This window comes from Capra hircus, assembly GCF_001704415.2.
Source record: "Capra hircus breed San Clemente chromosome X unlocalized genomic scaffold, ASM170441v1, whole genome shotgun sequence".
Classification (NCBI taxonomy): Eukaryota; Metazoa; Chordata; class Mammalia; order Artiodactyla; family Bovidae; genus Capra; species Capra hircus.
Genome location: NW_017189516.1, coordinates 64076853 through 64088532, shown reverse-complemented (window position 1 = coordinate 64088532; position 11680 = coordinate 64076853). Strand labels below are relative to the sequence as shown.

The 11680-nt window shown below is 43.5% G+C and overlaps 1 protein-coding gene across 1 annotated transcript; it reads left to right on the top strand.

Moving 5' to 3' along the window:
- Positions 1-240: 240 nt before the first annotated feature.
- LOC102188300 (odorant-binding protein) lies at positions 241-9890 on the top strand (the record flags this gene model as incomplete). Its single annotated transcript, XM_018044050.1, is given in 5 exon segments — positions 241-308; positions 5049-5159; positions 6694-6795; positions 7016-7058; positions 9683-9890. Coding segments are annotated over 4 exon segments (301 nt in total), but the record flags the coding sequence as incomplete, so codon positions are not given.
- Positions 9891-11680: the final 1790 nt, after the last annotated feature.

Below are 11680 nucleotides of genomic sequence, written 5' to 3'. Positions count from 1 at the left end.
GTATCTGCAGGTTGTCATTGTAACTACTAGTCAGATTTAGTGTGTAGACAAACCATCCTTGTCACTTGACAGTGACTGCATATGAGACAACATATTTTGTCCCTTTTGAAGGTCAAATTGTTCACCAGCACTGAGGTGATACCTGACACATATTCTTGGGTGTCATACAGAAAGAATGCTAATTATACATCAAATTTTTATTGTCTTACTCAACTAACTTGAATATGCTTTTTTTTTAAGGGAGAATGGAGAATGCATAGAAAAATATGTCTCAGGCACAAAGGAAGGAAACTTTTATGCTGTTGACTGTAAGTATGAACGTTTCTCTGGAAAGAGTACATTCAGGTAGAAATCTTGGTCTCATCTTTCTTCAATAACCCCATACATCTGAATTCTGCTCCTACTAAAAATCAGAGGTCAGGGACTGAAACGTCTCCCCTCAATGGAGTGTAACTCAACGAGACCAGATCCAGACACCCTAGACTGTGAAGTTAAGTGGACTTTATGAAGCATTATATGAACAACATTAGTGGAGGTGACAGAATTCAAGCTGCGCTCTTTAAAATCCTAAAAAACAATGCTGTTAAAGGGCTGCAGCAATGTGTCAGCAACTTTGGAAAACTCAGCAGTGGCCACAGACCTGGAAAAGGTCAGTTTCCGTCTCAATCGCCAAGACGGAAAATGACAAAGAATGTTCCAACTACCACACCGTCGGGCTCATTTCTCATGTGAGCAAGGTACTGCTCACAGTCCTACAAGTTAAGATTCAGTAGTACATGATCAGACAGCTTCCAGCCGTATAAGCATGATTCCGAAAAGGCAGATGAACCAGATCAATTCACTGGATCATGGAGAATACAAGGCAATTCTAGAAAAAAAAAAAAAAAAAGAAAACATTTTTTTTTTCTTTCTGCTTCATTGACTATGGTAAAGCCTTTGACTGTGTGGATCACAACAAAGTGTGGAAAATTCTAAAAGATATGGGAATACCGGATTGCCTTACCTGGCTCCAGAGAAACCTGTATGTGGGTCAGTCAGCAACAGTGAGAACTGGACATGGAACAACAGACTGGTTCCCATTGGGAAAAGAGTACAAGATATCCTCATGTGGCTTCTATAACTTATATGCAGAGCACATCATGCCAAATGCCAGGCTGGATGAATGACAAGCTGGAATCAAGATTGCTGGCAGAAATATCAACAGCATCAGATATGCAGATGATACCACTTTAATGGAAGATAATGAAAAGGAACTAAGAGTCTCATAATGAGGGTGAACGAGGAGACTGAAAAAGCTGGCCTGAAACTCCACATTCAAAAACGCTAAGATCATGGCATCTGGTCCCCTCACGTTATGGAAATAGAAAGTGGAAAGACTGGAAGCAGTAACAGGTTTTATCTTCTTGGGCTCGAAAATCACTGTGGATTGTGACTGCATCCACGAAATTGAAGATAATTTGTATTTCGGAGGAAAGCTATGACAACCCAAGGCAGCTTATTAAAATGCAAAGACATCACTTTGCCAACAAAATCCATTTACTCAACAGTATTTTTTTTCCCCCTAGTTACGTATGGATTGGAGATTTGGAGTGTAAAGAAAGCTGAGCACCAAGGAACAGATGCTTTTGAATGATGGTGCTAGAGAAGACTCTTGAGAGTCCCTCGGACTGCAAGGAGATCAAATCAATCCATTGTAAAGGAAATACATTCTGAATATTCATTGGAAGGACCGATACTGAAGCTGAAGTCCCAGTACGTTGGCCACATGATGCGAAGAACTGACTCATTGGAAAAGACCCTGATGTTGGGAAAGTTTGAAGGCAGGAGGAGAAGGGGATAACTGAGAATCAGATGGTCGGATGGCATCATCGACTCAAAGGACAAGAAGTTGAGCAAATTCTGGAAGATCATGGAGGACTGAGGAACTTGGTGTGGTACAGTTCGTGGAGTCATGGAGAGTCAGACATGGCATAGCGATTATATATCAACCAGAACAATGTGGCTAAACATGAGTGTACAATTTCTCTTTCATAGAATTCTCACAGATAATTTACAACAGGCTTATGAACTGAGGTCTCGGGGTTTATCTTGAGGTGGCATATTAGTGTCATTCACTATTTAAAAACAATCTTATAATATCTTAGTCCATTCAAGATGAGATGGATGAACTTGAACTCAAGGAAATCATCATGAGTTCAACCATAAAGGCAGCTTCTATACAAAGCAATGGGCATGCTGGCCCAGCTTTGTATCTCTGAGCTCTTTATAATGGCCCTAAATAACAATATTGTTTTCACATGCCCTAAGGGAAACATGTTTGATTAAAATTTAAGTAGATCAATATGTGATTATAACCCTTGCCTAAATTAAGTAGTCATACAGTACATATGCGATAGCCACAAATTAGTAAAATTCATGCCTGAAATATTTCCCCATACTTTGATTGATAACTTCTGATATTTGAGGTTTCCTATATTATGCCTTCATTTTTTCCTTACTCCCACTCTATGGTTTCCTTTGGCTGAATCATGAATGCTTCCACTGTCTTTACTCTTCTCCATTTTTGCAACCCCTTTTAGCTTGATTTTTACGCAATGACTAAACAAGGGAGAAAAATGTAAGTGCAAGACTTCTCGGAAGGTCTCTTGGGGACCAGCCATTGCAGCCTTCAGCTTTGTTTTGGGGACTGTGAGGTGCACCTGCATCAGGCCCAGTACAGCAGTGGCCTTGATGGTGAGCTGACGCCCAGAAGACAGGTTTACTCTCATGACCCCATCCCTTCATAAACATCACAGTCAATTCAGTGATGATGCTATGCCCACCTTGGTGAAGCCATGGTGAACCACAGGTGGTCACTGATAATCTGAGGACATGCATAGTCTGAACTAAGCTGTCCCAACGTGAAGCAAGGCTGGTGGACTCAGCGTGGCCTTGGGAAAATTGCATATTCTCGTCAGGGCTCTGAGACTCTGAAGCTGCCAGAGTCCAGCTCCAGCAGCCAGGGATTCAACCTGAAAGGGTGAGTGGTCAGTGAGAAACGAGCCAGCCTCCCAGTTTTCTTGGACTGCCTATTTATTTCAAGTTTAAGACTTTCTTTTATACTTTTACAAAAACATTAGGTCAGAGGTTTGACATTTTCAGTTCCCCCTCACCCAGACTTATTATCTCTGTAAATCATTGTTGCCTTTCAAACAGAGCTCCTGCTTCAGCGATTCCCCCCAAATCAGCTTTAACATCTATTATCTACTTCTTCTTATGTGTCCTATAGTTAACGTGTGGTTACATTGTAACTCATGCTACATTCCTCAGTTTATTTATCTTTCTAAATCCTGTTTGCCCCTAACATCCTGAGCTCACTGTCTCTTAAAAAGGCTTCTAGCTATAGTATCTCTAAAATTCCTAACCTCTATAAGCTACAGTAAAATATACTAACATTACAACATTCCTTAAATCTTCAGCTTCTATTTTAATTATTTCTAAGCCTTAAATTCAGTAAACTCCTTTGCCATAAACATTTCCTTCACAAATAGGCTTCAGATAGCAATCCCTCCCATGTCCTCAAGCTGCAGCCTATGTGCTCATCCTGGGACACTCTTTTGTAAAACTCCTTGAACAAATGTCAGTGACTAACTTTATGAATTCTTTTCTGAGCATAGCTGCAGAAGGTTTTGTGCCTTCTCATGCTCCTCTCAAAAACAATAAGCACCTTAATATTCCTTTTAAGTCAACTCAGCCAAGGAGAGGAAAAAAAAAAAAGTCAGAATCACAAGGCCTAACTCCTTCATCCCGGGTCTGTGCCTGTGGGAAGGAGAATGGGTTGGGGGTGCCTCCATTTTGTCAGTAATGCGTAACATGGCTCCCGACATGAAGCTGCTTTGGCTGCCTTCTTTTTCACAAGCGCACTAATAATTTTCAGTGTTTCAGAGACTGAGCAATGGTGTTTGCATGCTCCAGGAACACAGATGGGGATCTTTACATTCCATGTTGCTGAGACTGCAGGAAGGTGAGGTGGAGGCCAGGACAGAGAGAATGGACATAGAGAGTGCAGTGTGACACACAGTAGGTCGGAGCTGCTCCTTGTCAAGACACATGGGGCCGAGTGGACAGGCATTGCAGAGCAGACAGGCAGGACAGAGAGGAGGGGCAGCACTCCAGGTTTGGAAGGATGTCACCTCTAGGTAGTCACTGCCTACATGTCCCAGCAGGTAAGCTGTCTTCACACCAGCAGACATGGCGGTAGTCTGTGTCATAATCCCGACTGAGGGGCTTGGGAAACACAATACTTAAAGTGTTCACATGGTTGCCTGGCTTGCGCAGGCAGTCAGGAAGGTAATGAACACAAGGTAGGTTGATTTTTGTCAAGAGAAAACAATGTCATGGCTGGGGTCACAGAAATACAAAGAATTTTTGAACCTGGATTTGATAATATGTGTACGTTGTTTAGAACACTCTTGGGGACTTCCCTGGTGGTCCAGGGGACAAGAATCTGCCTGCCAGGGCAGGAGACATAGGTTCAATCCCTTATCCGAGAAGATCCCACGTGCTATGGGGAACTAAGCTCATGCACCACAACTACTGATCCTGCACTCTAGAACCCCCGAGCTGAAACTACCAAAGTCCATGCTCCCCAGAGTCTGTGCTCAGCAACAAGAAAAGGCATAGCAATGAGAAGTCTGCACACCACACCTAGACTGCACTCCACAGTCACCAAACGTGGAGGAAGCCCACGGGCAGCAGGGAAGACTCAGCAAGTCGAAAATAAATACATAAACAAGCAGAAAAAGAATCCGTTAAGTTTATCAGAACACACGTTCTATGAAGCATCTTAGTAAGAGAGCAAAGAGTGACTGGCTCATTGTAGGAAAAGGTGAGGATGAGGAAAATTCTTGCCTCCTTTCCTTGCCACAGTTAACAGTAGCATTCTGTGCACGCATGAAGTGAGTGGGTCCGTACTCGATGGGCTGTTGTTCATGCCCGCCACGTGTCACGATAATCTAACTGACAACAAGGTAAGGTGGAGCTGTTTGTATCTTTTCTCTCTCTTGTAGACGCGGGTCACAATGAATTTCAACTCATTAGAGGGGACGAGAACACTCTCTTAACGCACACTGTCAATGTGGATGAACATGGCAAGGAGACAGAACTGGTGCAATTATTCGGTGGGTATGACATCCTATAATTTCCATAACCATTGTCATGTAACATGTACACTGTCAGGAGATTCATTCAGAACAGCAGGAGGTGCTGACGGTATTCCATATTCATGGCGCAAGGCCTGTGTCTTTATGCTCACTGAATTAAGGATCCTGGAGGTACTCTTCCAAGAAACAGGGGGCCATAAAATGAAGAATATCACATCATCAGACATTGCAAAGTGATTTCTATCTCTTGACATTTTTTAAAATGAAGTTTTACTAGAATATTTTATTTTACACATGTCAACAAATTTGAAGCCATATCTAGAATGAGGCTGACTTTACTTCATGTTTAAAATTTTATTTATTTTTTAATTGAAGGATAACTGCTTTATAGATTGTACTGTTTCCCGCCAAACATCAACATGCATCAGCCATAGTTATACATATGCTTGTGCGAAAGTTGCTCAGTTATGCCTGACTCTTTGTGACCCCCTGATCCATGGGATTCTTCAGGCCAGAATACTGCAGTGGGTAGCCTTTCCCTTCTCCAGGGTAACTTCCCAACCCACAGATGAAGCCCAGGTCTCCCAGAGTGCAGGAGGATTCTTTACCAGCAGAGCCACAAGGGAAGCCCATAGGTATACATATATCCCCTCCCTTTTGAAACTCCCTCTCATCTCCCTCCCCATCTACCCCCCACCCCAGGTTGATACAGAGCCTCTGTTTGAGTTCCCTGAGACATACAGCAAATTTCCATCGGCCATCTCTTTTACATATGGACAAGTCAGTTTCCATGTTACTCTCTCCATACATCTCACCGTCTCCTCCCCTCTCCCCATGCCCATAAGTCTCTTCTCTATGACTGTTTCTCCACTGATGCCCTGCAAAGAAATTCATTATCAGTACCATTGTTCTAGATTCCATATATGCACATTCCATATGTATGTGTTAGTATGTGATATCAGTTTTCTGATGCACTGTAAGCCTTGGAACAGACACTTATAAAGTTTTGCCCTTTTCCATGTTTCAAGTGCATTGTTCTTATGAACACTGACATCACCCCCTCAAGGCACTGAGAGTGGTGTGTGTGATGGGGACAACAGGGGTCCATTTCAGCAAAGGTTATGGGTAGAATGGTAGGTTCATGAAAGAGTAAATCACCCCCTGTTATTATGTGTCATGAGGTGAATGTGTCCGTGGAAGGGGAGAAAGGTGTTTCCTATTAAGCTTGGTGTACAAACAGATATGACTGACAGGTCCATATGCGAGGAAGGCGAGAGAAGCAGGTAGGTTCCATATTAGTCATGATGATCCTGGCAAGTCTTTGTCGTCCAGCTCCTGATGCTGAGAAGTAGGGTGTCCTGAACACCAAGTTGGACTGGGCTCAATTCTTAACACAGAAAGCACATGTCTGTGTCATGGGAACAATTGAAAGCTCTGAGATTATACAAGTGAACATCTGATTGTCACGTTCCATTTCTTGTTCTATAGATTCAGAAATTTCCGTGGGTTCCCAGGGGTCAACAATCCTGTTTTTCGCATGGTGATTTTACAGGCACAGGAAATAATGTTGAATCGCAAGACAAAGAAGAGTACTACAACGCAGTGAGAGAAAAAGAGATTCCAGAAGAAAATATCGTGAACTTCATCGATACTGGTAAAGGAATTATACCTTTTCCCCTGACCATACCATTCAACTGGTGTGTAAAAAGCAGAAAACAAGTCAACTTATTCAAAATTTCTTCTTCCACAAGTAATCTCTTTAAAGATCCGATATTACAAGAAAGGAAGGAAGGAAGAAAGAAAGAAAACTTGGAAATGCTGGGAAATGTTAGTAATCGGTGGCTCTTTTATTTCTCCCCTTTTTTTTCCCCTAGATAACTGTCCAGAGGAGTGAAAAAAAGTGACTCTGACACTTCCGTAAGTAAACACAGTCCGTTATTAGCGCTGCCCCTTCCAGATGAAGTAATAAGGTCACACTGTTATTTCATATGTGTGAAATATTTGCCCCCAAAATTTAAATGTGTCACTAAAGAATTTTTTGTTCCATAATTTCACTGCTCTTGAGCCATACTATTGCAAACAGTTTGGTTGATTAATGCCAAACAGCTGTGGTGAGAGAGTCTTATCCTGCAGGAATCTTGCAGACCAGAGTCATCAGACAGAAGCAGGAATCCCGAGTTGGTGGAAATTATTAGTGTTCCCATCAGTCCTGATCTCGTGGTTGTCCCCATACATTCCTCCTCCAGTAGAATCGGTATTAAACAGAGCTCTGCTTCCCTGAAGCAGGGTTTCCCAGATAGCTCAGTTGGTAAAGAATCCACCTGAAATGCAGGAGACCCCAGATTGATTCCTGGGTCTGGAAGATCTGCTGGAGAAGGGAAAGGCTACCCACTCCAGTATCCCTGGGCTTCCGTTGCGGCTCAGCCAGGGAGACCTGGGTTTGATCCCTGGGTTGGGAACATTGCCTGGAGAAGGGAAAGGCTTCTCCAGTATCCTGGTGTGGTGAATTCCATGGACTGTCACGGTCCATGGGATTACAAGGAGTTGGACACGACTGAGCAAATTCCACTTTCATGCTTTCTGCAAGACCTGTGTTTGATCTCACATGATTCTCACAGAACCAGTAAACGCCTTCCAACGACACTGTCTGAAACATGCATTTGCGATATATTCCTACTCGAAAGATGTTCCAAAAGGGAGATATTTAAACATTCTCAACTAATACAGCATCCAGAAAGGACACTAATCTTAGCTAAAGTATGGCTTTTAATGTTCTGTCGAGAAAGATTCTTAACAAAAAGTGTGACTAAAAGCACTAGGGTCCAGGTGAATGTGATAAAAATGAAGTGGTACGTATATTCAATGGAACGTTACTCAGCGAGAAACAGAAGCAAATAACTCTATTTATAGCAGCATGGATGGACCTGAATATTCATCACGCTGAGTGAAATAAGTCAGAAAGAGAAACACAGATGTCATAAACGTCACTTATAGTTTTCAGTTTAGTTCACTCATTGTCGTATCCAACTCATTGTGACCCCATGGACTGCTGTATCCCAGGCCTCCCTGTCCATCATGAAGTCTCGAAGCTTGCTCTAACTCATGTCCATTGATTCGGTGATGCCATCCAACCATCTCATCCTTTCTCGTCCCCTTCTCCTCATGCCTTCAATCATCCCCAGCATCAGGGTCTTTCCAAATGGGTCATTTCTTGGCTTCAGGTGACCAAAGGATTGGAGTTTCAGCTTCAGCATCATTCCTTCCAAAGAACACCCAGGGCTGATGTCCTTCAGAATGGACGGGTTGGGTCTCCTTCCAGTCCAAGGGACTCTCAACAGACTTCTCCAACACCACAGTCCAAAAGCATCAATTCTTTGGCGCTCATCTTTCTTTATACTCCACCTTTCAGTTTAGTGTAGATAAAATGCCATCGTTCAGATGGTCACAAATCTGCCAACAATGCAGGAGACCCACATTCAATCCCTGGGCCTGGAAGATCCCCTGGAGAGGGAAATGGCAACACACTCCAGTATTCTTGCCTGGAGCATCTCCATGGACAGAGGAACCTGGTGGGCTACAGTCCATGAGATCACAAAGAGTTGAACACGACTGAGTGACATTCACTTTCACATAGATATCACTTCTGCTTGGAATCTAAAACATGACACGGAGGAACTTCTTTACAAAACAGAAACAGACTCACAGACGTGGAGAACAGACTTGAGGTTGCCAAGTGGCAGGGGGTTGGGAAGAGAAGGATTGGGAGTTTTGCAATTGAAAAGTGAATGTGAAAGATAGCATTAGTTGCTCAGTTGCGTCCGACTCTCTGCGACCCCATGGAACATAGCCCTCCAGGCTCCACTGTGCATGGGATTCTCCAGGCAAAAATACTGGAGAGGGTAGCCATTCCCTCCTGTAGAAGATCTCACCAACACAGCGTTCGAACGTGGGTCTCCTGAATTGCAGGCAGATACCTTACTGTCTGAGAAATTTGGGGTTAGTAGATGGAAACTATTATATACAGGATGGATAGACAACAAGGTCCAACTGCATCGCACAGGGGACTGTATGCAATACTCTGTAAAACCCAAACGGGAAAAGAATCTGAAAAAGAATAGATACTAACTTTTGTATGTATAATCACTTGGCTGTGCACCTGAAATTAAAGCAACATTTATAATCAACTATATTCTAATATTTAAAAAAGGTAAAGAAGGTAATTCTTGAGGACCCAAAAGACAAAAGTTTCAGGATTAGAGTTGTTTGCTCCAAATACAGAGCCTGAAAATCATCCTTAGATGAAGATGTACATGCACTGTGGAATCATTACTCATAGAATCAATCCCCAGTGGGAAATCTCCAACCTTATGTACATCCTGGGGACCATTCCACAGGAAAAGTGCTGTGTGTCAGAGAGATGTGCAGTGTTGAGGTCCACCTGGAATTGGACACTGGATCAGCCTACTGCCTGAGGCTCACCCTTGTGAGCTGGCACACAGGCAGCTCTACTAAACGTTTGATTCTCTCTTATTCATCTACAGAAAGAGTCACTGAGACCAGACACGTCCTCGTCTCCGTGGAATCAAGATCGATGACATGAAGATGACTTTCCTGGTTCCTGATTAACGTGATCCTGCTCTCTTCACACTCACACTGCCTCTCCCATCTCATCTCTCCTTGTCACTAAATCATGTCCTCATTGATGTTATTTGATTGCTGAGGGTTTAAATAAATTGATTTAATATCTGCCCTGCCCAGGTATGTCTGTGCAATACTCACCTCTTTTAAAATACACAAATGTCCAGATTAAGTGTCCAGGAAACTGTGCCTTTCATAGAACAGGTGTTCATCAGAGACAGTCTTTATGTAGACTTGGTAGACATGCCCTCAGGTGTCCAGGGAAGAGGGAGAAACCAGACTAAACCATCCTGGGGCAGAGTTATGACTCCTCCAGCTCATGGGCTTCTCAGAGGCTCAGATGGTAAAGAGTCTGCCTGCAATGCAGACGACCCAAGTTCTATCCTTGGATGAGGAAGATCCTCTGGAAGAGGAAACGGTAACGCACTCCAATATTTCCTGAAGAATGCTATGGACAGAGGAGCATGGTTGGCTACAGTCCATAGGACCCTAAAGAGTTGGACAAGCCTGAGCAACTAACACTTTCACTTTCAGCCTACTGTACGGAAGGGGGCAGTCTAATCAAAGAAGAGTCCCTAAAATGCATCTTATTCATTCCTGAGAAAGGAACATCGGATCCACTCACTAAGACTCATGCACGGGAAGTGCAGGGTGACATTACTGTTCAGTACAGTTCAGTTCACTTGCTCAGCCATGTCCAACTCTTTGTGACCCCATGAATTGCAGCATGCCAGGCCCGCCTGTCCATCACCAACTCCCGGATTTTCCCAAACTCATGTTCATCAAGTTGGTGATTTCATCCAGCCATCTCATCCTCTGTCGTCCCCTTCTCCTTATGCCCCCAATCCCTCCGAGCATCAGGGTCTTTTCCAATGAGTCAACTCTTCGCATGAGGTGGCCAAAGGACTGAAGATAATGGTGACCTCCCTCAAAATATCCCATGCATGTACCTCTAGAGTCCCTGTGCTTAACCCATAGCAGGCCACCACTGACTCACAGCTTCACCCACCGGAGACTTCTGGACACCCTCAGGCAAGTCCAGGACAGTCTGCTGTGGGGTCACTCTTCCTTTCTCCTGGGTCCTGGTGCACAAATTCTTGTTGTGCCCTCCAACAGTCTACTTCCCTGTCCTGTGTCAGTTCTGGCAACTCTATGCTGTGGTTAATGATGAATTCTTCCAAGAGGACTATGCCATACCCACACCCAGAGTCCCTGTCCCTTGACACTCCTTGAACGATCCTTCTGATGAAGCAGAATGTTTACTGCCCTCTTTTTCCACAAGACTGTGGAATGGGCTTTGACAGTGGGGAACTTTCGTGAAGAACCAAAGGTGACTCCATGTTGGAACTGTTTCTTTGACTTGCTTTTTGTTGCCATTGTTATTATCATCATACATTATGGCCTAACTCAGAAGACCCTAGCCTTCAGCCTGCCTGTTAAGGAGCTTTTTCTCAGCTCACAGGGAGATAAACTGACCCTGCCCAGCTATGAAAAGAAGAACTTAACACGCACATTCCAGAGGCTGGCCAATCCTGAGATGTTCTGCAAGACTGAAGATCCTTTGTGCTCTTCTTCTTCACTGTCTCTAGCTCTCTGTTCTGCCTTTTCACTTTAGTTTTTCATATCTTCCCTCCCTCTGGCTGTATAAAAGAACTTGGCCTCCGGATACTGACAAGATGGTTACTTTGAGACATTGGTCTACCATCTTCTCAGCCGACTGTCCAAAGAAAGTCATATTGCTTGTCTCCCCAACTTTTTCGGATTCACTGGTCTGTCAGTAGAAAACTAGAGAGTCCACGTGCCATAATGAAAGATCCCAGCTATGTCAAAACTAAGATTTTGTGCTGCAACTAAGACCCGGCCCAGACAAATAAATAAATGCACATATAAATAAATATAAT